General features: G+C 45.4%; 1 protein-coding gene across 1 annotated transcript; it reads left to right on the top strand.

The window, feature by feature from the left end:
* The first annotated feature begins 125 nt into the window (after positions 1–125).
* LOC103209497 (TRAF interacting protein) lies at positions 126–27,912 on the top strand. Its single transcript, XM_007955373.1, has 15 exons — positions 126–223; positions 13,878–13,935; positions 14,480–14,563; positions 16,528–16,567; positions 17,119–17,246; positions 18,504–18,598; positions 19,108–19,221; positions 19,819–19,906; positions 20,525–20,614; positions 21,011–21,099; positions 26,190–26,345; positions 26,926–26,974; positions 27,262–27,411; positions 27,522–27,574; positions 27,795–27,912. The coding sequence occupies exons 1-15, from the start codon at positions 126–128 to the stop codon at positions 27,910–27,912; spliced, it is 1,410 nt and encodes a 469-aa protein (XP_007953564.1).

Raw genomic sequence — 27,912 nt, 5'->3', positions numbered from 1 at the left:
TCGTCATTTCTGGTACGGCCCCGGAAGCCGCGCAGCGGAGCCAGATTTGAAAAGACCTAGGGTGTCGGGGAACTGCGGCGTGCCGCGGTTTCCTTGGCTATCCTGACCACTTGAGTCCCCCTGCTATGCCTATCCGTGCGCTATGTACCATCTGCTCCGACTTCTTCGACCACTCCCGCGACGTAGCCGCCATCCACTGCGGCCACACCTTCCATCTTCAGTGGTGAGTGAACGCGGGAGTCGGGGCCCGTTGCTCGCTCCAGTGCGGCCTCCGGGAGGTGGGGCCTCAAACCTTCCAGCGACCGGACCCCGGAGCCCAGGTGGGTGATGAGGACGTCACTAGACAGAGCCCCACTGGAGGCTTCCCGGAGAAGGTGACACTTGGGCCGAGTCCGGGGAAGGGACTTCCGTAATCATCTGTGGAAAGGGGTCTGACTTCAAACTATTAGTCCGGGCAGGCGTGAGCTTTTACCACATTAACGAGCCCTTTTTCTTCTTGATAGAAATCTAGTAGGCCCCTGCCTACGTGGAGAATTTGTTTTGTCTTACTTGATGGTTTGGAGTGGTTCTGTCTAGAATTATCTTATTGGCCAGACGTCCCAGTGTATTCATCAATGGCAGCAAACCCAGAATAACATCAAAGGGCAAGGAGGTGGTTCTCATTGAGAAGTCTTGCTGACTCTGTGGGACCATTCTGTTGAATGCATAGCTAGTGTGAAAAGATACCTTAGCAGGTGTGGACAGGCTGGTTTGGAGTTCTCAGTGAAGGAGTTAAACAAAGTGATTCTTGGGCACTTTAGGGGCAAAAGACTCCAGGAAGCAGAGAATCACGCTGCTGGCAGATCTCATAGTGCATTTTCCCTCACAGGACCCTTTACTGGCTAGGCAGTGTTCAGAGCCCTGTTGCTGACAGCCTGAGCATCATGCTGAGGGAGCTACTGCTGTGCTGTCAGACAAAATCAAGCCTCTCAGTGCTCTTCTCTATTTACTGTCTGCATGCTCTTCTTCCATCCTTTTATTTTCAAGTCTTCTCTGTACTTATATTTTACATGTGTCTCTTGAAAACAGCATTGAGTTGGACTTTCAAAGAAAATTAAGTCTGATTGTCTTTGTATTTAACTAGAACATTTATAGTCTACTTAAACTTATTGCAATTACTGGGGTATTGGGGTTTAGAGGTTTAAATCTCGTTTTATCTCTTGTTGTTAGGTGCTGTCAAGCCAACTCTGATTCATAGCAACCCTATGTATAACAAAACAAAACTGTCTAGTTGTGCGCCACCCTCATAATCCTTGTTATACTTGAGCCTATTGATGCAGCCATTATATCAATCCATCTTGTTGAGGTTCTTCTCCTTTTTCACTTACTCTCTAATATACCAAGCATGATATCCTTCTCCAGGGAGTGGTCCCTTCTGACCACATGACCAAAGTAGGTGAGACAAAGTCTGGTCATTCTTGCTTCCAAGGAGCTTTCTGGCTGCACTTGTCCAGGACAGATTTGTTCGTTTTTCTAGTCCATGGCATTTTCAGTATTCTTCACCAACACCACAATTCAAAGATCAACTTTTCTTTGGTCTTCCTTATTCACTGTCCAGCTTTCACACATGAGATGATTAAAAATACTATGGCTTGGGTTAGGCCCATCTTATCTTCAAAGTGACATCTTTGCTTCTTAACACTTTAAAGAGGTCTTTTGCAACAGATTTGCCCAGTTCAGTATGACATCTCAATTTTTTTTTTTAATTTTTATTGTAATTTGGGTAGAAGTTTACAGAGCAAATTCACTTTCCATACAGCAACTCCCATATACTTAGATTCATGACATAGACTGCAATTTCCTATAATGCAACAGCTCCCCTCCCACTTCCTCCCTATAGTTACCTCTTCTCTGTGTCCTTCCCTCCCATACACTCTTGCCCCCCCACCCAGCTGTCTCCCTGTGCATACACAGCCCTATTCTCCCATGATTGATCTCTCCAAGGATTGTATCTGTCTAATGTAAATGTTCAGCTCATATGCCTGTCTTTTGTTTGGCTGGAAGCCACAGGAGTGGGTTCAGTTCCAGACCTGAAGGGCAGCTAGGGGCCATAGTCTCAGTGGTTCCATCAGTCTCTATCAGACCAGCAAACCTTGACATCTGATTTCTTGACTGCTGCTTTCATGGATGTTCATTGTAGATCAAAGTAAAATGAAATCCTTGACAACTTCAATCTTTTCTCCATTTATCATGATATTGCTTATTGGTCCAGTTGTGAGAATTTTTGCTTTTTTATGTTGAGGTGTAATCCATACTACAGACTGTAGTCTTTGATATTCATCAGCAAGTGCTTCAAGTAATCTTCACTTTCAGCAAACAAGGTTGTGTCCTCTGCCTATCTCAGGTTGTTAATGAGTCTTCTTCCAATCCTGATGCCGCTTTCTTCTTCATATAGTCCAGCTTCTCACATTAGTTGCTCAGCATACAGACTGAGTAAGTATGGTGAAAGATACAGCCCTGAGGCACACCCTTCTTGATTTTAAACTATGCAGTATCCTCTTATTCTGTTTGAATGACAGCCTCTCTTGATCTATGTACAGGTTAGGTTCCTCATGAGCACAATTAAGTGTTCTCAAATTTCCATTCTTCACAATGTTACCCATAATTTGTTATGAGCACATAGCCTTTACACAGTCAATAAAACACAGGTAAACACTGTCTAATAGAGCCTGGTGAGACCCCTAAGACTATGGCCCCTAGTTACCCTTCAGGTCTGGAATTGAACTCACTCTTACGGCTTCCAGCCAAACAGTAGACGAGCATAAAGGGTAAAAATTTACATCAGGTAGATACACTCCTTAGAATGATCAATCATGAGAGAACAGAAGGACAGTATTTGCAAAGGGAGATAGCTTAAGGTGCAGGAAGGCATAGGAAAGAAAGACATAGGGAAGAGGTAACTATAGGGAGGAAATGGGAAGAGAGCTGCTATATTGTGGGGAATTGTAGTCAGTGTCATGAAACAAAATGTGTGTGAACTGCTGTATGAAAAATGAATTTGCTCTGTAAACTTTCACCCAAATAACAATAAAAATTAAAAAAATGTACACATCTTTCTGGTATTCTTTGCTTTGAGCCAAGATTCATCTGACATCAGCAATGATATCCCTCGTCCCACATCCTCTTCTGAATTCAGCTTGCATTTCTGGAAGTTTCCTGTCAATATACTGCTGTAACCATTTTTGAATTATCTTCAGCAAAACTTTACTTGTGTGTGATGTTAATGATATTGTTCAATAATTTCCACATTCTGTTGGATCATCTTTCTGTCAAATGGGCACAAATATGAATCTCTTCCAGTTAGTTGGCCAGGTAGCTCTCTTCCAGATTTCTTGGCATAGACAAGTAAGCACTTCCGGTGCTGCATCCATTTGTTAAAACATCTCAATGGGTATTCCATCAATTCCTGCAGCCTTGTTTTTTGCCAATGGCTTCAGTGCAGCTTGGACTTCTTCCTTCAGTACCATTGGTTCGTAATCATATGCTACCTCCTGAAATGGTTGAATGTCAACCAAATCTTTTTGGTACAGTGACTCTGTACATTCTTTGCGTCTTTTGATGTTTTCCTGCATCAGTCAGTATTTTGCCCACAGAATCCTTCAGTATTGCAACTCAAGTCTTGCATTTTTTCTTCAGTTCTTTCAGCTTGGGAAATGTCAAGTGTGTTTTTCTCTTTTGGTTTTCTAATTCCAGGTCTTTGCGCCTTCCATTATAATACTTTGCTTTGTTTTCTGGAGCCATCCTTTGAAATCTTTTGTTCAGCTCTTTTATCTCTTCATTTCTTCCATCTACTTTAGCTACTTTCTTTTAAAGAGCAAGTTTTCAGAGTGTCTTCTGACATCCATTTGGTCTTCCTTTCCTGTGTTTTTAATGACTGTTTGCTTTCTTCATGTTTGATGTTCTTGGTGTCATCCCAAACTCATTTGGTTTTTGGTCATTTGCATTTGTTCAATGCATCAAATCTATTCTTCAGATGATCTCTAAATTCAGGTGAGATGTAATCAATGTCATATTTTGGCTCTCATGGACTTGTTTCAATTTTCTTTAGCTTCAACTTGAACTTGCATATGAGCAATTGATGGTCTGTTTCACAGTCAGCTCCTGACCTTGTTTTGACTGATGATACTGAGCTTCTCCATCGCCTCTTTCCATAGATGTAGGTCAATCTGATTCCTGTGTATTCCATCTGGCAAGGTCCATGTGTATAAATACTGTTTATGTTGTTGAAAAAAGTATTTGCAATGAATAAATCATTCATCTTGCAGAATTCTATCAAGTGATCTCCGGTGTCATTTGTATCACCAAGGCCAGCCGTATTGTCCAACTACCAATGATTCTTCTTTGTTTCTCACTTTCACATTCCAATCATCAGTAGTCATCAGTACATCTTGATTGTATGTTTTGTAAGTTTCACACTGCAGAAGTTGGTAAAAAAATCTTCAATTTCTTCATCTTTGGCCTTAGTGGTTGGTACACAAATTTGAATAATAGTGGTATTAACTGGTCCTCCTTGTAGGTGTGTGGATGTTATCCTATCACTGACAGCATTGTGCTTTAGGATTGATCTTGAAACAGTCTTTGTGGTGATGAATGTGACACCATTCCTCTTCAATTTGTCTTTCCCAGCATAGTAGATCATATGATTGTCTGATTCAAAATGTCTGACGTTTTCATGGTCCACTTAGTCCCTTGGACTACTTGTTTCCATGTATCTTTTGTTTTCTTCATTCTTCTTTGCTCCAGACAAGGGGAGACCCACTGTTGCATATAGATAGCTGCTTCAAGCTTTTAAGACACCAGTCGTTACTAACCAAAGTAGGATGTAGAACAATGTTTTTGTGTAACCATCCAGTTCTTCTGGACTCATGGCAAAGGAAGCAATTGTTCATGGAGTTAACAAGACACATATTCCATTTCCTCTTCCTTGTCTTGACTCGCCTTCCTCTTTTGCTAAAATATGTGTTTTTAACCTACCAGGTTCAAATGTTAATTTTTCATTATTCTAGGCATCTTTGGTGGTAGTGATAGTGTGGGCATTTTTCCACTTGCTATACTTCCTTTCGGGAGCTCTGGTGGCATAGTGCCTAAGGCATTTGACTGCTAACCAGAAGGCTGACAGTTCAAACCCACCAGCCACTCCTTATAAGGAAGGTTGGGCAATCTACTTCCTTAGTGATACCACCTCGGAAACTCAAGGAGGGGTCACTGTGAGTTGGATCCGACTCGACGGCATTGAGTTTGGTTGTTTTTTTGGAATACTTTCTTTCTGGAACTCCCAATTTATATGTATATTAGATAGAACATTTTACAGTATCTTCTGTGTTTCTTACCATCTCATCTGTTATTTTTCCATCTTTTTAATTCTCAGTATTTCCTCTAAGCTAGCGTTCAGTTTAATAATTCTTCACCTGTGTCTAAACTTGTTAAACTCATCTATTGGATTCTTAGGAGCTCTGGTGGCGTAGAGCCTAAGGCATTTAACTGCTAACCAGAAGGCTGGCGGTTCAAACCCACCAGCCACTCCTCAGAACGTAACGTAAATCTGTTACGTGATTTCTTTTTGGTTTCTAATTCAGTACTGATATTTTCAAGCTTAATTTTTATTTCTAGCATGACTACATTGTGGTCTGTGTTTGATAATTCTAATATCTGAAGCCTTTCTTGGTATGTTTCTCTGATTTTCTCTCAAAGAGTTTTTTTCTTTGTGTGCTTATTTACTTAAAAAAATGTTATCACAGTGTACTGTAATTACAGAAAAGTACATATATTATGAGTATCTTACTTGCAAAACTTTCACAAACTGAACACACTCATACAAGCAGAATTCACATCAAGCAGCAGGACAATATCAGCACCCCAGGAGCCTCCTCATTCTGCCTTCCAATTACCCCCACTTCCACACAGAGTATATCTTCTAGCAGCATAGAGGAGTTTTGCCTTTTTTTTTTTTTACTTTACGTAAATGGAGTCATACAGAATGTAGTTTTTTTGTGTCTGACTTATTTTTCTCAATGTTTATGTGATTCATTCATAATATTATTTTTAGTTGTACACTCATTCATTCTTATTGTTGTGGAGTATTCCATTGTGTTTGATTAGCTTTGATTATATGCTATATAGGGTGTTTGAAAAATAATTTATAGGAAACACTTGAGGCCTAAGATGATAGTATCTTCTTCCAGAGAGCCTTTGTTTCTCCCTGGTCCCAGTCTGCATTGTTCTACATCCTGCTTTGGTGAGTAGTACCTGGGGTCTTAAAAGCTTGCAAACAGCCATATAAGATACAACAATTGGTCTCTCCTCCAGAGCAAAGAAGAATGAATGAAGAAAACCAAAGGCAGATGGACACAATTAGTCCAAGGCACTAGTGGTTCATATGAGCCTCAGCCTATATCACCCTGAGACCAAAAAACTAGATGGTATCTGGCTACTGTCAACTACTCGGAAAGGGATCAAAATAGGAAATCCTGGATAAAGTGGGAGAAAAATGTGGAACAAAACTCAAAATCATAAAAAAGACCAGAGTTACTGGTGTAATAGAGACTGGTGAAATCCCTGAGACTATGGCCCCAGTGACTCTTTGGGCCTAGAATTGAACTTACTCCTGTGGCTTCTAGCCAAACTAAAGATAGGTGAATAAGGTGAACATTTATACCAGGTAGGTATGGTATGGGAGCCTGGAAGGCAGTATTCGCACAGGAAGATAGCTCAGAGAACAGGAATGCATAGGATAGAAGGACATAGGGAAAGGGTAACCATAAGGAGGAAGTAGGAAGAGAGCTTTTACATTATAGGGATTGCAGTTAAATGTCATGAAACAAAATGTGTGTGAACTGTTTGTGTGGAGAATGAATTTGCTCTGTAAACTTTCACCCATATCACAATAAGAAAGAGAAAGAACATAATGCTCAAAGCAGACCTTTTTTTTACTAGTTAAGCTAAACTATTTGGTTTTAAGAAGACTTCAGGAGATATTTTTGGTTTAAGGTTTAAAGATTATCATAGGGCATTAGTTTCAGGGATTCATCCACCCTCTATGACTCTAGAAAGTCTAGAGTCCATGAGAATTTGAAATTGTATTCTATATTTTTCGTCTTTTCATCGGGATTCTTCTATAGAATCTTTGATCGAAATGTTCAGTAATAGTAGCTGGGACCATCCAGTTCTTCTGGTCTCATGGCAAAGGAGGAAGTTATGCATGGAAGCAATGAGCCATGCATTCCATATCCTCCTCCTGTTGCTAACTTTCTTCTGTTGTCCCAGGTGAATAGAAATCATTTGTGCCTTGGATGGCCACTTGCAAGCTTTTAAGACCCCAGGCACTACATAACAAACTACAAGGTAGAACAGAAGCACTAAACATGTTATTTAGGCTGATTAACTGGGAGGTCCCATGTAAGTATGACCCTAAACTCCAAACCAAGGAACCAAATCCCATGAGGTGCTTGGTTGTACATAAGCAGCCTTGGCAGCTACTCTTATTTTGTTGTTGTTTTTGTAAATATAGCGCACTGATAAAGGGAAAGGTAGGGTCACATAACCAATTATTGTAACTTTTGCCAATTCAGCTTTTTACAGGTGTACAACTTATTGACAATAATTACAGTTATCAGCTGTGTGACCCTACCCTTCCTTTAATCAGTGTGATTATTCCATCATCATTAACACTCCCCTGCCCCATAACCACGAATAAACTTTGGTCTTTGTGCATTTGCCTTTTTTTATCTTCTGATATAAGTGAGATCATACAATATCTGTCCTTTTTGTGACTTATTTTCCTCAGCATAATGTCTTCTAGCTCCATTCATAATGTAGCATGTTATCAAGACTGTATTTCTTCTACTGGCTGAGTAGTATTCCATTATATGTATGGGCCACTTTTTTTTTTTTCTTTTTTAATGTAATTTGAGTTAAAGTTTACAGAGTAAATTCATTTTCTTTTTTTCAAATTCATTTTCTATACAGCAATTCATACACATTTTGTTTCATGACATTGACTGCAATTCCCCGTGATAGAACAGCAGCTCTCTTCCCACTTCCCCCCAGTGGTTACTTCTTCCCTGTGTCCTTTTTTCCTATGCATTCCTGCCCTCTGAGTTATCTTCCTATGCAAACGCTGCCTTGATCTCCAAGGAGTGTATCTATCTACCTGATGTAAATATTTGCCCTATATGCCTGTCTACTGTTTGGCTGGAAGCCACAGGTGTGAGTTCAATTCCAGACCTGAAGGGTAACTAACCAAAACCAAACCAAACTCACTGTTGCCAAGTCGGATCTGACTCATAGAGACCCCTCGGGTTTCCGAGGCAGTGTCACTACGGAAGTAGATTGCCCAGTCTTCCTGCCTAGGAGTGGCTGGTGGGTTTGAACAGCCAGCCTTCTGGTTAGCAGTCAAAATGCCTTAGGCACTAGGCTACCAGAGCTCCTGAAGGGTAACTAGGGGCCATAATCTCTGGGATCTCACCAGGCTCTATCAGACCAGTAAATATTCTTTTTTATGATTTTGAATTTTGTTCCACATTGTTTTCCAACTCTATCCAGGATCACCTACACTCATCCCTTTCTGAGTGGTTGATAGTGGTCACCACTGGGCTTCATCTAGTTCTTCTGATGTCATAGTCATATAGACTGAGCTTCTTATGGTCCACTAGTCCCTTGCACTAATTGTTTCCATGTGTCTTTAGTTTTCTTTGTTCTTTGTATGTGCCACGTTTTGTTTATCCCTACATCTGTTGATGGATATTTAGGTTGTTTCCACCTTTCGACTATTGTGAATAGTGCTGCCATGAACATTGGCATCTGCTTTCAAGTCTTTTGGATATCTACCGATGAGTGGACTTGGTGAGTCATATGGTAGTTCTATTTTTAGTGTCTTGAGGAACTGTCACAGTGTTTTCCATGGCTGTACCATTTTACCATTAATGTAAAATGGTTAAATCCCACCAGCAATAGATAAGGATTCCAGTTTCCCTACATCTTCACCAACATTAGTGATTTTGAGGGTTTTTTTTTTTAATATCTCAGCTATCCTAGTGGGAGTGAAATGGTATCTTATTGTGGTTTTGAATTGCATCTCTCCGATGGCTAATGATGTTGAGCATCTTTTCATGTGTTTGGTGGCCATTTGAATGTCCTGTTTGGTGAAATGTCTGTACAAGTTCTTTGTCCATTTTATGATTGGGTTATTTGTCTTTTTGTTGTGGAATCTTTCAAGTTTTATATATATTTTGGTTATTAGCTTCTTGTTTATGTATGGTTTCTGAAGATATTCTCCTATTGGTAGCTTGTCTCCCTGTCCTCCCATGATCATGGGGTTTATTAGGGAAGTAACAGGTTACAATGCAGGTTTAGGAACACTCTCAGGATACAATTCTTTGATCAGGACAGTCTCTTCTCTGCTATACCTTCAGGTATACCTCTCTGGCCTTTGGCCTTTCAGCCCAACCTCTTCCCTGCTCAGGCAAGTGTTACAAAGCTCTTTTAGCCCTGCCAATAGGTACACCTATGTGTACCCTACTCTGCCCGGAAGTCTCCTGCCCAGGGGCACTCAGCTTTCTCACTCCATGGGCTGGCAAGGTCGCTGCTCTGTCTTGTGCCTCTTCATTCCTCTGCTACCATTTCTTAGCTAGGCATCTTGGCCAGGGCATCTTAGCCAGGGCATCTCTGGCAAGGAGGTCCAACGCAGGAATCTTGCGTCCAAGAGCTCAGGTCCAGCTCTTCTCTCTTGATGGTAGTGAGATCCCCCTTTCTGCCTCTACCAACCAAACCAAACTCATTGTCGAGTCGGATCCAACTCATAGCAACCCCTCCTTGGGTTTCCGAGGCAGTATCACTACGGAAGTAGATTGCCCAGTCTTCCTTCTGAGGAGTGGCTGGTTTCTGCCTCTAGGAAGGCTCATTTTAGGCCTGGCAGAACGACAGAACTAACCAATCCATACATTAGAGTTCCATACACCTTATTTGCATGGTCCCAGCCAGTAATCTAGTAGGAGTCACAAAGACCATGGCTAGAAAAGCTATACCAAGTAATTCACTGCACCACACTCATGATGAGATTGTAATCACCTCTGTGGTGGTATCTACTATAAGCAGGTAAGTAGTTGCCCTTGGGCTGTGGCCTGCTTCCAGTATATACGGAGAGGCTTTGAGAAAGATCTCTTTAACTTTTGACATTGGAACTGGCATTTGGCTGAGTCTTCATCTCCAGTTCCTGGACTTGAACCAGTAGTCTGCTGTGTTTTCCTGCTGATACTGGGACTGCCATTTTACCTGTCACCCTTGGGATCATCAGCCTCAGTATCCAGCAGCTGCATGAGTCAGGAAAAGCCTCCAGCTACAGTGGTCCTGGAACAGAAAGAAGAGCTGAAGACCAAAGTCAAGGGGCCTTCACCCAGCCGCTAGAGCTAGCACTTTGAACTTGGACTTTTATCCTCCTAAACTGTAAGAGCGTAAATTCCTGTTTGTTAAAGCCATCTGCTTGTGGTATTTCTGTTATAGCAGCACTAGAGAACCAAGATACTCACTAACATTTACTATTTTCTGTTTTTTTCTTTTTGTCTTAGCTATCCTACTCATTGTGGCTTTGATTTGCATCTCTCTGATGGTTAATAATGCTGAACATCTTTTCATATGTTTGAAGGCAATTTGAATCCCCTCTTTGCTGAAATGTCTATTCAAGTCCTTTGTGCATTTTATGATTGAGTTATTTGTCTTTTTGTTATTAAGCTGTCAACATTTTATATATATAATATATATATATATATATATTGGGTAGAAAAAATATATATATACATGATTTTTATCAGATATATGGCTCTTGATAATCAACTCAGTGGCAGTAAGATATGGATTCTGAAGATATTCTCTCAATTGGTAGCTTGTCTTTTTTCTTTTTTGGATTAAGAAAAACTTTATCATTTTTATGAGGTCCTGCAGTGCAGTGAATTACTTAATATGGCCCTTCTAGCCATATCTTGGGAGCTCTGGTGGTGTAGTGCCTAAGACTTTTTGACTGCTAACCAGAAGGGTGACAGTTCAAATCCACCAGCCACTCCATGGAAGGAAGATTGGGCAATCTACTTCTGTAAAGATACCACCTCAGAAACCTAGGGAAGGGTCAGTATGAGTAGAACCAACTTGATGGCAGTGAGTTTGGTTTTTTTGGTCTAGACGTATCTTTGTAATTCCCACCAAATGATTGGGTGGGGTTAAGTAAATGTGAGGTGCTTGTGACCCACCAAGGGGGATTGAGTAGCTTGCTAATAATGTAAATAAAGTTCCTGTGGTGGTAGGGCCATGCAAATAAGGTATATGGAACCCTAAAGTAGGAAACATGGTTTTGCCACACACACACACCCCCCCCACTAGGCTTAAAATGAGCTATCCTTCATGGTGAGGAGCTCTAGTGGCACAGTGCCTAAGGCACTTGATTGCCAACCAGAAGGCTGGCTGTTCAAACTCACTGACTACTCCAGGGAAGGAAGACTGGGCAATCTATTTCCTTAAAGATTTACTGCCTCAAAGGGTGGTGGAAAAGGGGAATCTCATTACTATCAGGAAACAAGAACCAGGGGTGGAGCATGTCCTTTGCACCCTAGATCCCTGCACTGAAACTCCTCAACCCAGGAGACAAAGAGCTGTAACACTTTGCTGAGATGCTGAGAGATAGTGAGAAGTAACAGCAAATAAATGGTGCTAGCAGAAGCAGGAGGCATGGTAGCAGACAGTGCAGTGGGCTTCCAAACCCATGGGGTAGCTTGTCTTTTCACATTTTTGGTAAAGTCTTTTGAAGAACAAAAGTTTTTGTTTGTTTGTTTTTTAATTTTTATTGGGATTTTGGTGAAAGTTTACAGAGCAAATTCACTTTCCAGCTAGCAATTCACATACACTTAGTCTCATGACATTGACTGCAATTTGCCACAATGCAATAGCTCCCTTCCCACTTTCTCCCCATAATCACTTCTTCCCTGTGTCCTTCCCTCCATGCACTCCTGCCCCCTGAGTTGTCTCTCTGTGCATATACGCAGCCCTTCTATTATCCCATGATTGATCTCTCCAAGGAGTGTATCTACCTAATATAAATGTTCAGCTCATATGCCTGTGTTTTGTTTGGCTGGAAGCCACAAGACTAGGTTCCATTCCAGACCTGAAGGGCAGCTAGGGCCCATAGTCTCAGTGGTTCCAACAGGCTCTATCAGACCAGCAAACCTGGTTCCTTTTTTTTTTTTAATGATTTTGAGTTTTGTTCCACATTGTTCTCCCACTTTATCCAGGATCTCTTACATAGATGCCCCTCTGAGTGATTGACAGTAATAACTGGGCACCATTTAGTTCTTCTGGTCTTATATAGGCTGAAGATCGCAGGGCATACCAGTCCCTTGGACTAATTGTTTCCATGAATCTTTGGTTTTCTTCATTCTTCTCTGCTCTGGACAAGGAGAGACTCATCGTTGTATCTAGATGGCCACTTGCAAGCTTTTAAGATCGCAGTCGCTACTTGCCAAAGTAGGATGTGAAACAATGTTTTTGTGTAGTATGTTATGCCAGTTGAGCTTGATGTCCCCTGCGACTATGGTCCCAATTCCACAGGTCCAACTACTCACTTTCTTTTGAGGAAAAAAGTTTTTAATTTTCACAAGGTCCCATTTATTTTGTCTTTTGCTGTTTGTCCTTTTGTTATCACATTAAATAATCCATTGTTGAAAGAGTTCTGACAGCATTGTTTTGCTTGTTCTTCTAAGAATTTTATGGTTTTAGTTCGGACATTTAAGTCCTTAATCCATTTTGAATTTGTTTTGTGTATGGTGTGAGGCAGGGATCCTGTTTCTTTTTTCTGCATATGGAAATTCAGTTTTCCAAAAACCATTTACTGAAGAGACTCTTCTTTATCCATAGAATAGACTTAGCACCCTTGTCAAAAATCAGTTGACCATAGATGTATCAGTTTATTCCTGGATTCTCAGTTCTATTCCATTGGTTGGTTTATCTATTGTTAAACCAGTATGAGGCTGTTTTGATTACTGTAGCCATATAGTGGTTTGAAAGTCAGGAAATGTGAGTCCTCCTGCTTTGTTCTTGTTCAATATTGTTTTAAATATGTATGGCTTCTTGACATTCCATATAAAGTTGAAGCTTGGTTTTTCTGTTTCTATAAAGAAGGCTTTTGGAATTGTGATCAGGATTGTATTGAATCTGTAGATTGCTTTGAGTAGTATTAGCATCTTAGCAATATTAAGTCTTCTAATCCATGAACATGAAATATCTTTACTGATATTTACCCTTACCTTGCAACTGTAGCCCTTTGAGGTCCCAGTTGAAAATAGTCTCTGGGGAACCCTGGGCTTTGACTGTTGCGCCCTCTACCCCTGCCCCAGGGAAAGCCTAGAATGTTGCCAAAAGACCAGCTCAGGGGTGGTTGTTGTTGTTAATTGTTGTCAAATAAATTCTGACTCACAGCAACCCCATATGTGCAAAGAAGAACTGCTCTGCAGTGTTTTCAAGTCTTGACCTTTCAGAAGTAGATCTCCAGTCCTATCTCCTGAGGTATCTCTGGATGAATTCAAACTGCCAGCCTTTCAGCTAGTAGTCAAATGCTTAACCATTTGTACCACTCAGACAGAGCTAAACCAGCAGGGCCAAAATAGAGGCCAGTTGATTTGAGTGCTGAGAACTGGTTAGGCCTTGCCTGATGACTCCCCATGGTGCTGCCCTCTTGTGCAGGCAGTCATTAGGTTGAAGAGGAGCTAAACAGATCTCATTGTTAGCAGAGCAGCTGCCTGGCCTCTGTGTCCCCAGCCAAGCTAGTGTTCACCAGTCTGTTTTTATGCTTCTCATTCCAGCCTGATTCAGTGGTTTGAGACAGCACCAAGTCGGACCTGCCCACAATGCCGAATCCAGGTGAGATCATTGGCATGGGACTACCTCAGGTGAAGATATCTTCTCCTTGCCAGGAATCAGGAATGAGTAAAGAACCTGAAACCGAGCAGCATTTCCATCCTTTTTGGGCTCTTATGATTTGAGACTAGTTGGGCTTCACTTGCTATAATACCCATGAGTGGCTCAGGAGACCTGCTTACAATCTAAGGGTAGCTGACAGATGGACTTGTTGCCTGGGCCAATGTTCACCTGGATAGATTTAGCCACCTTCCCTACCTTTCCCCATTTCCTCAACTCCCCAACACCTGGAGTTGGGGTATCTTGTGAGCAGTTTACCACATTGGTCTGTAGTGACATGACTTTAGCATCCGCTAAACTAGCAGTCCTGGCTTGGGTTGCCTGAAAGGTTAGAGAGGTCTTCTGTCTCCAAGGGGTGTACTGTGAAAAGTTAGACCTGGGCACAGGAATGGCATTCATGTTAGGTAGGCAGTTGGACCCATGCACACCCCATTCTGCTTGCCTATGACCCAGCTATACAGTCATACTCTCTCATTCTCCTATCCAGGTTGGCAAAAGAACCATTATCAATAAGCTCTTCTTTGACCTTGCCCAGGAGGAGGAGAATGTCTTGGATGCAGAGTTCTTAAAGGTACCCAGAATTGATCTCATCCCACTGAACCTTAGGCCTCAGGGAATTCATTCCCACTCTCACCCAGGGAGAATGCTTAGAGCATGGAGATGGGGTTATTATGGGGAGACTTGATAGAAATTTCAAGGAGGGACTAGGGAGAGCAGAGGACAAATGATGAGGGACAGGGTTAGAGACATAGTCACTAGAGATGTACACTATTAGGGAAGAAAGTGGCTGCACCTCTGTGACACCCCTCTTAGAATTTCAGGGCAATTTTGACCTAAAGGCAGAGTGATTCTCCCAAGATTCTCCCCATCTTGCAGAGGACTGCAGCCCAACTCACTTTGTTGCTAGAATAGTTACAGACAGATTAGAAAACTCCTCCACTCAGCCAGGGAAGATATATGGACCAACACTAGCTGTGCCTTAAAACTGTCTGGGGAGCTTGGTATCAATCCAGGTACCTGAGCCTTCCCCAGATCAGGGATAAAAGACAGAGCCCCTGGAATCAAGATATGTACCCAGGGTAGAAACCCACACTGCAAGGGTAGGTGGGTTCCTTCCTATACATCTGCTGCTTCCCTTTTAAGTCTAAAATTTAGCTTTTTTTTGTACATGAGGGAGCTGGCAAAAACCCTTTGGGGATGTTGGTTAGATCGAGGTTTGTTAAAGCCTTGGCCCAGGGGTCTAGTGATATCCTTGGAGCTGCATTGCTTTAAGCACATGGAACTTTTGTGCTTAGAGCCAGCATGTTCATCGTCATGGTAACTGCTCCTAGTTTTAAGTGGTATCCTCTCTGTGATGAAGGCAACAAAGGCAATTCCATTTCTTTCTGGCTTTCAAAGCCAGGTTTTAGGCAGTCGGGGGAAATGTCTCAAGTAGCTCAGAGTAAGGTGTGGAAGGAGCCAGGGGACTATGGGTAATGGCACAGCCACCTTGGGCTGGTATCCGTTGTCAGGCAGCTCCTTCCCTACCCTCTGTTTGGATCCCCCAGCTGTTCAGCCCACACTAACCAGCTTGACTACCAGAAGCTCCTATCCCCATAGTCCTGGATAGAGACATCAAGGAACAGATCTACCCCTTAGGACTGGGCCTTAGTATAAGTCATACGTGAGATTCTGAGTTGTGTGTTGATCTCAGAAGGGCGATCTGGAGGTGAGTTTGCCTGGATTCCATGCAGCTGCCACCGTGAAACTAGGGCAAGCCTTTCAGATCTGTGGAGCTTGGATTTCCTGCTGGTAGAGTAGTCACCTTTCTTGCCAACAGGGTTGTTAATTGATTTGGACCCCTGAGAGGGAGATGGGCTCAGTTCTGCCCCAGCCTTTTGGTGGTTCTGTGGGCAGTGGCTCTAGAATATGTATATAGACTTCAAGAGGCTTATTTGACCCTCATGACAGCCTGGTTAGAACTTAGCACATAAGAGGTTTCACCCAAGGTCGCATGGTTGTCCTGCTTCACCTACCCCAGTTGGTGCTTCCTATTGGATTCTGGGCCTAAAAGGCTTGTGGTATGTAGAGCCAGCCTGGAGCTTGGAGGGAAGTAGGCTGTGAAGCAGGCAGGACCCCGGGTGAGGAGGAGAGGTGGTAGCTCAAGGTCCTTGGCCATTCCTACTCTGTGTCCCTGTTGAGTACAGCTGTGATGCCTAGAGAGAGTGAGGGTCAGCACAGGGCCAAGGAAGCAATTGAAGCCTCTGGTGTTGAGTGATCCCATGGACCCAATTTCACTTTTCCCCATCTTCTACTGCTCTCCCTGTCCTGGGTTTTTGCTCTTGAGATTGTATTTCCCTATCTTACCTACTTTTTTTAAGGCACGTAGAAGCAGTGCTTGGTGACTTAGCTTGGCCTTAAGGTACAGCAGGGTCCATGCTTCCCTGGACCCCCAGGCCTCATTGTCCCCTTCTGGGGCTCCCCTTAGTCTTATAGGAGGTCATGTGGAGGCCGGCTATGACTTTCCTCCTGCTTATTGTGGATATTACCTTGCAGAATGAACTGGACAATATCAGAGCCCAGCTTTCCCAGAAAGGTATGTTAGCAAGAGACAAGCGACCCTGGGAAGCCCCTGACTTGATGCTAGAGGGAGGGGTCCTGGGAAGAAGGCCTCCAACTTTCTGGGAACACTCCCTGTTTTATCTGTGAGTCTTGCTCACTCCTATGACTGGCAGAAAAGGAGAGAAAAGGGAGATGACTAAAGCTTCCCACCTGGACCAAGTGACCTTCTTGTCTAATATGCAGGCTGGAAGGCATGGAGTAGGTGATGGGATAGAATATCCATAGGAGAGGACTAAGCTGCTGAGTCTGGCAGGAATCTGCTTAAGTTTTGAGATGGTGAAGTAACTAGATCTATGGGAAGAGGGAGTAGTGAAATGTTTTTCCAAGTAGTCCCAAGCACAAAAAGTAGGTCTTATCCCCCTGACTGAAAAGGCTTTGGTTCAGCTTCCCTGATTTGTTGCATGCCAGAGAGAGGAGTGGGCAGCCCCTCTTTCTGGCTTGAGCCCTGAGAAATCACCTGGCTCATGAGTGGGGTGCTGGAACCCCATGCTGATGGATGGACTCCCCTTCTGATCCTCTCTCCAGAGAAGGAGAAGCGAGACAGCCAGGCCATCATTGACAGTCTGCGGGACACACTGGAAGAGCGCAATGCCACAGTGGAATCTCTGCAGCAGGCCTTAGACAAGGCTGAGATGCTGTGCTCTACCCTCAAGGTGGGTCCCCAGGTCCTATGGGCAGAATTGGCAGGGAGGTAGCCCCAGTCCTGGGCTCATTACACTGGGTTTAGCTTTTGGTTCTGTCTTGATCAATAACTTGGTTTGTGCAGTTGTAAAATGAAAGTGAAACCCTTTTTCCCCAGGTCCTCTCATACTGTACCCATCCAGCCCATGAGAAAAGATTTTGTACTAGGTAGTTTAGAGAGGGCCAGACAGTGTTTCATTCTGTTGTACATAAGTCATTATGAGTCGGAGATGACTTGACGGCATATAACAACAACAAACAGTTTACAGAGGTGAGTCCTTCCCAGTCTTCCTCAGAGGGGCTGCTCAGCCAAGACTTCGATGAGGCTGGGCCACATTTCCAAAAGTGGTTCATACTCCACTGATGAGACCAGCCTGAGGAGCCATCCATTAACACGCCAGTCCTTGGCTGGGCCGCTCTCTGGAGCCAGATCAAACAGCATCCCAGGGAGAAGCAGGAACCTTTGAAGTCGGCTGTGCAGAGCTGACTGGGCAGATCAAAGCCTGCAGAGCAAGCGGCCCCAGACCCAGATGAATTTTGTATCAACCTGGGATGGTGAGCCTCTTGCTCTCCAAGGGGCATGAGACTATTGATCTGAACCATAACTGATATTCTGGCCTCGCAGGCAGGAGCAGACCTTGCTGGATGCCATATGAAAGGGGAAGGGAACATCTTTGTGAACAGACAAGGCCTCAGGATGTTCATTGTCTCTGCTCCTGCTCAGGGGCTGGGCTAGATCATGTGGTCTCGCTGGTCGGAGGAAAGGAGCAAACCAGAACTTGCTGTAGAGCACAAGTCTCTGAAGGTGTTCCCAGGTCAGAAGTGAAGTGGTTTTGTGCTAGTGGCAGCCTCAGCTCTGTCCATGGGTGTAGATGGTGAGGCCTGGGTTGTGCTCCAGATTTCTCCAGCTACCTACACAACATGCACCATGAGGTCAGGCTGTGGGACCTCAGCAGCCCACAGTAGGCCTGTAGATGCTGGCAGTGAGATATGCTGTAATGAGAGATATCTCAGAAGGAAGCAAACAGGTAGATGAAGAAGCAGCTGGCCCAGGGCCTCTTAGCAGAGTAAACACAAGTCAGATTAGAACCCAGGAGCATTGTCACCTAGGGGATAGAGACACATGGTTATCAGCATTTTCAAAAGGTACAGGGAAGACAAGCCAGTGACCTTAGCCATAGTTTTCTGGGAGCCTCCAAGCAACAAGTGTGGGTGTGCTTGCTTTTCAGAAGCAGATGAAGTACTTGGAACAACAGCAGGATGAGACCAAACAAGCACGGGAGGAGGCCCGCCGACTCAAGAGCAAGATGAAGACCATGGAACGGTAAACTTGGAGCCCAGGGCCTGCCCTGTGCCTTTGCACCCAGGATTCTCAGGTGGCGCAGCTCTTAGGACTGTGGGAATGAAGTTGGACCATCACTGTGACTCAAATCTCCAAAGGCCATGGAGGGCTCAGGCCAGCAAAGCATGGGCATAGGTCTCCTTGCTCAACCTCTGTGGACTCCTCCACTTTCCACTGGGGCTCTTGCCATACTCCTCCCTGTCTCTGCGGCTTGTGGCCAGACGACTTGACGGGCCTTTTCCTCTAGAAACCTCTCTCTGGGGATCCTTGACCTTGAGGTCCTTCTGCTGGCAGTCCTCTTTCCCCAGAAGCATCCGTAGAGCTATGCTCAGCTCTGCTGTGGGGTCTGTCCTTGGGCAGACCTGCCTGCTAAAGCATCCTAGCAGCCGAGGCTGTCACTATAGCAACGGCAGGAAAGGGAGGCAGAGCTGCACTGGGTATCTACCCTTCAGCCTCCAGATTTCAAATGCCGTGGGCTGGGTGTTTTTCAGGATTGAGCTTCTACTCCAGAGCCAGCGGCCCGAGGTGGAGGAGATGATCCGAGACATGGGTGTGGGCCAGTCAGCAGTGGAGCAGTTGGCTGTGTATTGTGTGTCCCTTAAGAAGTACGTTCTCTGACTCTCTCTAAGCCCTGGAGCCAGGCTATGTGATCCCAGCCATGCCTTTTCATCTGTTGCCCATCTCTTATAAAGCAGAGCAGGTGGAGTTAAGGGGCAATCCCTGAGCCACGCTACCTCAGTTTGAACCCTGACCCCACCTCATATTAGCTGTGTGGCCTAGGGCCAGCTTCTCAGCCTCTCTGACCCTGAACTTCCTGAGTGGAGATAGTAATAGACCTCAAGATTATTGAGAGAGTTGAGTGGGTATTGTGTTATTTCTAAGGGGATCATCAGAGCTGTCTGAGCTATGACATCTAATCTGGAGCTTATTTCCCATCAGTACTGAGCTACCTGGCTTGAGTCAGAAACTGTTCGGATTCTCCACTGTAACCCCACCTTTCAGTAACAATAGGGCCTCTGCTAGGACTGTGATGGGTTTACGTTGATGAGGAGATGGCCATTTGGCTAACAGGCATGGAGAGTCTCAGATACCTCCTGTGTGGGCTGAATGGTTTGGGAGCCCCCTTCGGGAGATCAGAGACTGGCAGAACAGCAGGGTTTCCCAGTCTGGCATTCTTATGTCTTTCCATGGCTACTTTGCAGAGAGTATGAGAACCTAAAAGAGGCACGGAGAGCCTCAGGAGAACTGACTGAGAAGCTGAGGAAGGACTTGTTTTCTTCCAGAAGCAAGGTAATTAGTGGGGAGCAGAGGGTGAGGGGAGAGGCCTATTCCTTGAAGGTGCCTCTTCTTTTGTAATCTGGTGCCTCTTCTTTTATCATTTTGACCCTGAGTGAGGCCATGGGCCTGATGGCACAGCTTCCAAGAAGCTTTTAGATGACTTGCAAGGACTAGTCCTTACTAGGCATTGTGGCTTGTCCCCTTGGGTGGTAGATCACGGAGGTATCCCCTCAAGACGTGCACACTCCTTCTCCTCTCTGTTCTTCCTGGCTTCTAGACACCTCATCTGGCTGGAGCATAGGCCCCCAACTGTGACAGCTTCAGAGGCCTGTTTTTATACCAGACTTGGAATAGGAGGGCTCCTGGGACCCGGTTCAGTCACTCTAGCTGGCTTCACTTCTGAGCATGGCATGTTCATGGATTGTAGGGTGTAGGAAATAGCCCCTGCTGCTAGGCAGCTTCAGAAGTACTTTGCCAAACTGAGGCCTGGTCCCAAAGAGCTGGAGTCACCCCCACCCCAGTCTCTTCTGGACTCTGGACTACCTTGACCCTGCACTGGGTAGCAGCATATGAGACAAGGCAAATGGCCATCCCATGGTTCATCCTTACACTCCCTGCACTTTATTGCAGTTGCAGACAGTCTACTCCGAACTGGACCAGGTCAGGTTGGAGCTGAAGTCAGCCCAGAAGGACTTACAGATTGCTGATAAGGAAGTTACGGTGAGGAATATTCCTAGCTTGCTTCAGAAACAGGCCTGGGCTATCTTTTCTCGGGACCCCGGGCACCAGGCAGTGGTGGAGGTTCTGGGTTCTCTCTGTCTTCCTGGGGCAAAGTGGATCAGGGTATGGACCTTGGTCCTGAGCTGGAGCCTGCTTGGCAGAGGGCAGACAGCAACCTGGGTTTTCCCTCACTCATCAGAGGAAGAACTCCACCAGGGGAGGGGTTCTGGAGTCTGGTGGTCCTGGCCTCCTGAGTGTGGTACTAAGATTTTTGGCCTTGTTTTGTTCCAAGTGGGCCAGCCCTTCATACAGGCTGCACGTGACCTCTGCAATCTCTCTGGACTTGGTACTTCAGCAGGTACCCTTCTTTCACATCCTTCTCTTTCCTTCCCCAAGAGCCTGAAGAAGAAGCTAACAATGCTGCAGGAAACCCTGAACCTGCCACCAGTGACCAGTGAGACTGTCAACCGCCTGGTCTTAGAAAGGTTTGTTGAGCCTCTGGAGTGAGCAGGAGGCCAGAAACACACCCTGCTAAGGATCTTCACTCCTCCTGACTTAGATGGGGTGGCTGGCACATGTGGCCCTAAAGGCTGTGGACCTCCTGCCCTAGGAGCTAGCCAGGATTTAGCTGGACAGTAGCTTCAAGTGCAGCTGCTTTCTGGTAAGAGACCGAGTAGGCCAGAGAGGAGCTGAGATGGGCAGGAACACTGACTGTCTTGGAGCATCCTGTTTATGGTATTACTTCCCAAATATATCATTGTCACTTGCCCCAAATTCTGAAACAAACATGAAACCACTCTGAAATTATTTGCCTTGTGTCTCAGGAACATATGCTTTAAAGCTACCAGCAGATGGAGCCAAAAGGCAGAAAAACCCAGTGTTCCTCTTTGGTTGTACCACACCTCTTCCTGAGCCTTTCACAGAAACCACCTGGCTGAGGGTGTACAGGGCTGTCTCTTGTCTGCAATAGGACCCCAGCTGATGACCCAGACAGAAAGCAAACAACTTCTCCTCAGTGACCTCACCTTGTATTAGAGTCAGTTTTCAATGTCTTCTAGAAAATCAATATGCTTCTTCCTCCCCATATCCAGTCAGTTGCTAGAGCCTACCTGCCCATCCAACCTTTTGGTGCTTCCTGACCCTTTTCCTGACACTACCTCCACTTAAGGCTGTGACCTATGCTTCCTGTCTGCCCAGCACATTAGGCCCAGAGGTTGTCCCTGAAACACAGCTCTGGGTATCATGCCACCCCCAACGCCCTTGGCTTTCAGGGCAGCTGACTCTTTATGGCAGGGAAGAATCAAAGCAAAGACACAGAGACAGGAAGGCAAGAGCTGCTGCTGTGTTTGATTGACAGTGTGGTTTGGCTAAAGCCTAAAGATATACTGCAACCCACGAGCCTGGCTCCATGAGCACCTTGACACTGTGCCAAGGGTTGGGAGGTGTCAAGGGTTGAAGGGTGGCATGTCACCAGCTCAATGAGTATTATCCTATACCTCTGCTTTACTACAGATGAAGACCTCCAAGAGACATACACTGTGGTGTGATGTGATTTTGGGATTTGATCTTAGGTATTTCTTGATACTTTGATATCATTCTGAAACTTTAAAATATGACTCCCTGGAAAGTCTTGGAAGGAGCACTGGTGGCACAGTGGATAAAGTGCTTGGCTGCTAACCAAAAGGTTGGTAGTTTGAGCCCACCAACCGCCTCGTGGGAGAAAGATGGATGTGGCAGTCTGCTTTCATAAAGGTTTGAAAAAATATAAAAACCAAACTCACTGCCATCGAGTCATTTCCAACTCACAGCTACCCCCATTGGGTTTCCAAGGCAGTATACCTTTACAGAAGTGGATCACTCTGTCTTCTTTCAGTGGAGCAGCTGGTGGGTTTGAACTGCTGACCTTCCAGTTAGCAGTCAAGTGCCTTATCCACTACGCCACCAGAGCTCCATAAAGGTTTATACTCTTGGAAACTCTCTGGGGCAGTTCTACTCTGTTCTATAGGGTTGCTATGATTCAGAATTGACTTGATGGCAGTGGATTTGGCTTGGAAGCCCTCAGAGATGTATTCAGGTTAGTACACAGAGATCCATGTTATCCTTCCTGCCACCCAGTATCTATGAAGCAACAAACTATGTCTACTTAGACATCCCCTGATGTTCAGGGTGGTTCCAGTTTTCCAGGCTGACAGAAAGCACCGTAGGGAGCACCCAAGGGAGCAAGGGAGAAGTGACCTGGTAAGGCAGTCACCCTGGAACATCTGCAATTCTCTCCTGGGTTAGGGCCTTGTTTTCCAGTTGTCTAGATGCAGTATTGCAAAAAAAAAAAAAAACCAGAATAATGTTTTTAAGGTGAACCATCTTGTATCAAGACTTCATTTCTTTTTGTGGCTGAGTAATACCTGTTGTATATATGTACCACATTTTGTTTATCCTTTATCAGATAATAGACATTTAGGTTGTTTCCACCTTTTGACTATTGTGAATAGTGCTGCAATGAATTTTGGTGTATCGGCTGATTCTTAATCCTTTTGTAAGTGAACCTGCTGGTACTCTCAGGGCCATGAAACATCCTTGGCTTCTGTGATTTTACTGTGATGTGTCTTGATGTTTTTTTCTATTCATCTATTCATCCTGTTCAGCCCTTGGCAAGTCCTTTCAATGTGAACATTCAAGTCTCCCTTCAGCTCTGGGAACTTTCTTGTCTTATTCCTTTGAAAATCTATTGTACTTCAATTTCTCCGTCCTCTCTCCCTAGAATTCCTGAAGGTCTAATATGTGACCTTCTAGGTTGGTGCTGTTTTTGTCTTTGTACTCTAAATTCTGGGAGTATTCTTAATTTTTATTTCAGCAATCACATTATTAATTCTAAGAGTGTTTTTTTGCTATCTGAGTACATCCTTTGCAAAATGTACTGTTCTTGCTCTGTGGCCTCTCATTTCTGTTTCTTCTAGGGTCAGTGTTTGTGCATCATGACCTTTTTCTTGGGCTTCCCTCCCAAACCAGGGGGTTCTTGGCTGCCTTTGACCCTCTAAGGAGGAGGTAACAAGAAGGCTATCTAGAATCCCACCCTACGTGGGCAAGGTTTGAGGGGAATGTGCAGCAAGCTACCATCATGCTAGGTTTTACCTGAACCCAGGATGCAGAGGGTGTTGCCATTGGGTCCAATATTGGCTGCCCTAGGTCACTGTAGACAGTTTTCTTGGTGTCTTTTGGAAAGTCTCTTCCATTTCTTGGTGTGGGATAGTAGGCTGGCTCCTGATGTTTTGCTAGTGCATGTTAGGAAGGGAGTGGGGCTGAACTCAGAGCTTCCATCAGTCCTCCAGTTTTCAGGCCCACTTAATGTTCCTTCTGTGAATCCAGAGCTCCTGTGCTCCTCCCTTGCATTTGCAGCCCCTCCTTAAGTGTCCTGGCAGCTGTATCAGTCCCCTGTTCCCCTGGCCATACATACTCTCCCTCCCAGAGTTTTGTGAAAATCTCTGGGTGCTGATAGTGGTTTCCCATTTCATTTGTTGCAGTATAGTTATCCTTCACCCCTGTCATTTTTAGGGAGGCCTCAGGAGGAAGGGGTAGCCATTGCCCCACTGCAGAAGGCATGCTTGGCTTGTCAACCTCTCATGGGCCCAAGGCCCCTTGACCTCCAGGCTAGAGGGAGTTGAGGAGACCTTTGTTTAGGGTAGATCTTCCAGGAGAAGGTATGAGTTCATGAAGAAGACGTTGACTGGCTCCATGCCACATGGGTGATGGTTCTTCCCAGGTCTTTAGCTCTGCTTTGGAAAGGGAGGCTTGGAGTGTCCTGCCTTGCCTCCTGAGGCCTTTGGCATGAATCCCTGTGAGTTGGCTGTGGATGAGTGTCCCAGGAGTGATGGTGTCACCCAGGAAGGCCTCAGGCCAAGTGCTCAACTAATGAGGGAGGGGCTAATGAGACCCAGGCTGTTCCTTCCCATAGAACAGGCAGATGGTGGGAAGGGAAAAAAGTGGACCCTTGGCAGGAAGGGGAACAGAGTTCAAGCTCATAAAGGAAGAAGGGTATACAGGAGATGGTCTGAGGGTTCTGAGGGAACAAGTGCATCCATATGAGCCAGACATGGGTGTGGGAGGTGAGGGACACACTGTGAAGGCCTCCTGAGTCTTGAGTTTAGTGTTGTGGATGGTCAGGAGATACAAGTGAAGAAGACTGGCTTGGCTTAACCCTAGGCTAGGCATGTGCATTGGGCAAGGCCCAAAGGGGTGGCAGCAGGAACCCCTGCCCAGAGCTATCTGGAAGGCAAAATGGTCGCACTCAGCCAGACCACATAGTTCCAAGACCCTGCCTGCCTCTTGAATGGACCTCCCCTTACTGGGCCTGGACGTGCTGGAGTTGGTAAATGATGAGAGAAAGGCAGATACTGTGAAAAGTTGGCATAAGTGGTCCTGGGTGCTGCTTTTTGTGGTGGCTCCCAGAGGGAAAAGCAAAACATCTAGTATGGAACGTGGAATTAAGGTGAATTTATATAGCTTTTATTTCTACTTGAGGGCAGAGAGGAGGGCAGAGCATCCAGGGACCTGGCCAGGGAAGGGACGATACAGGTCATTCATCCAGATTTGTGCAAGTAGCTCCCTCTCCCCTAATCTGCACATCTCAGTGGGCTCTGGCCACCCCTCAGAGTGGCTGACCCTGCAGACTGACACCCCCACAGCTCATCCCTCTGCCCTGACCAGTGGGAGTGGGGCTATGGCATAACCCTGAAGGGATCCTGAGGGAAGCAAGGGGAGAGCATGTCCTTGAGGCTGTCCCTAACATCCTGGAGGGTTCTCTCTAGACCACTGTAGCTGTGGACCCCTGCCAGGCCTGGATGAACTAGAAAAACCCTGTTGGCTGTAATTTTCAAATAGAAACAACTTTACCCCACCAAAAAAAAAAATTATAGCAGTTAAAATATGCTCATTGTTGAGAATTTGGAAAATATAGAATTGCCACAAAGATAGTCACTGTTGCCATATGGTAGATTTCCTTCCAAGCCTTTTTCTATATGGGGGTGGATGTATACCAAATTCATGTGATTGTGTCATAGTCTTGTGCTACTTTTTAAATTTAATATATGAGCATTTTCCCATTATGAAATTTATTCTCTGTAAATACCACTTTAATTCCTATATCATATTCAAGTGTGGAAATTCCTGTCCTCCAGGGGAGTCACTTCCGTGGCTTCTAATACAGTGTCATTTGCCGTGATGATTAACATTGGTCGGGAAAAAACCCTCTACATCAATCTGTGACCACATTTCTGACTGGCTGCTTGGGCTACATTCTAAGAAATGAGGCTGCTTGATCAAAGGGCAGTTCTTCTATTTGTATGTTTGGGTTTTGTCTGGCTTTTTGCTTGCTTCCTCTCGTATCTTCCAGACTTTTACTGGTCACATGACTGTACAAAGGACTGAGCCACATGGTTTATTCTGTAGAAATTAAGGTTTCTTTGGGGGGTAGCCCTGTGCCAGAAGTAGGCTCCAAGACTCTGGATTTGAGCCATTTTTAATACTTGTCCTTCTGGGCTGCCTCTGTGATATTGAATGACAAGGCCATCTCTGCCCTTAGTCCAGCTCCTATGGAGATGCTAAACCTGAAGCTCCGCCGGCCAGCCTTCAGCGATGACATTGACCTCAATGCCACCTTTGATGTGGACACGCCCCCGGCCCAGCCTTCTAGCTCCCAACATGGCCTTGTAAAGAAGCTTTGCTTGGAGAAAGCACAGTAAGTGGAAATCCCTGGCCCTGTCCATGGCCTAGAGGAAGGAGAGCTAAGACATCTCTGTAGGCCCTGCCCTGAGAATTCTGAGTGGCTAATGGCAGGGCAGTGAGGGCTACCTAGACTTGGCCATGGCTTTGATTCCCAGCTACTTCTTACCTCTCCTGAGCACTCATTCTGCACAAAATCTTTTTCTTGCCTATCTCATTAATCTTCACCATCAAAAGTGTTAAGGCACTAAGCTGACAGTGGAGGGAACACAAAAGGGTGGGTCTGGGTTAGCAGCATTAGAAAAGTGCTCCCAACACCTTGAATGCCTGTCCACCAGGGTCCTTTGCCAGGGGCTCTCTGAATTTCCTCTTTCTTTGTGTGCTCCTAAGGCTTATGCTTGAAGTGGGGCCATCTCAAACCATGGAGCCAGCTGTGGCTGCCTAGCTATTCCCAGACCTGCACTTCAGGTTGTAGATGCTGAGGTGCCTTGCCCAGCACACAGCCACGATAGTAGCCATGCCACACTATGGTTCCCCAAGGGGCGTGCTCTGAGCCCAGCTCACTTGCCTCTTGCCTTCACATCTCCCTCTTGCAGCTCTCCTGTTCAGAACATCCTCAAGAAGATGCCTAAAGGCCCTCAGCAGGTAAGACCTTCCCAGAAGAAGCTCTGGCAGTCACCATCCAGTCCTTACCAGGACTGGGCATGAAGCTGGACTTCTAGGAAGTCAGAGTCTTGTCAGAGCTTTCTCACCCTGGTCTAGGACTGAGGCACTTCGGATTCACCCTTGGGACCCTCCTTGTTATCCTTTCTGCCTTCTAGCAAGGCATTAGAGATCCTAATCCTACTCCTTATATTGCCTCCAGTTAACAGCCCCATTCTCCTTTGCTGCCACTGAGCTCATCAGCTCTGGCACTGGCATCTCCCCTGCAGGATTGCCAGCTCTCACTGGGCGGCCAGCGCTGTGTGGGAGAGCCAGATGAGGAACTGGCTAGTGCCTTCCCAGTCTTCATCCGGAATGCCTTCCTGGGCCACAAACAGCCCAAGAGGACCAGGGCAGAGTCCTGTCATAGCACAGATGCGGTGAGTGTGGCTCCCCACAAGTGATAGGTGCCAGCCCTCTCGAGTGGGGCTGGGCAGCCATATCCGTAATCCATTGACCTAGCCCTATTCACCTCTTCCTTCTGCCCTAGGTAAGGACAGGCTTCGATGGACTTGGGGGCAGGACAAAATTCATCCAACCTATATCCTTGTTCTGTGGTGCTGGGTTGGGCTGAAGTGAGTTGTAGAGCCAACACCATCCCTCATTGGTACCCCCAGGCCCCAGCCTGTCAGTGTCTGCAGCCTTAGATATGCAGAGACAGGCCTTGCTCAGGGTAGCAGGGCTGCCCGCATCCAAGTCTAAGCCTTTCCTGCTCTGTTCCAGGCATCTCTTCAGGCCTCTTCCTTGACATCTACTTCCAGACTGACTCTGCTATTATCCGCCCATTGCCTATAAAGCCCAAGACCAAGGCTAAGCATAGAATGGGGATGAGAACAGCACCCCCTCCCTCCCAGGCCAAGCTGGACACCTTCCTGCGATAG

Source organism: Orycteropus afer, unplaced genomic scaffold (assembly GCF_000298275.1).
Source record: "Orycteropus afer afer isolate SDZICR_OR568_19922 unplaced genomic scaffold, OryAfe1.0 scaffold00498, whole genome shotgun sequence".
Taxonomy (NCBI): Eukaryota; Metazoa; Chordata; class Mammalia; order Tubulidentata; family Orycteropodidae; genus Orycteropus; species Orycteropus afer.
This window is presented reverse-complemented; position numbering and strand designations above follow the sequence as displayed.

Excerpts from the sequence above, each read along its gene's own strand:
- LOC103209497 (XM_007955373.1), top strand. The coding sequence starts at position 126 with ATGCCTATCCGTGCGCTATGTACCATCTGCTCCGACTTCTTCGACCAC. Across the intron at positions 14,564-16,527 it reads TGGATGCAGAGTTCTTAAAG|AATGAACTGGACAATATCAG; the intron begins GTACCCAGAATT and ends ATTACCTTGCAG. Across the intron at positions 18,599-19,107 it reads AAGATGAAGACCATGGAACG|GATTGAGCTTCTACTCCAGA; the intron begins GTAAACTTGGAG and ends GGTGTTTTTCAG.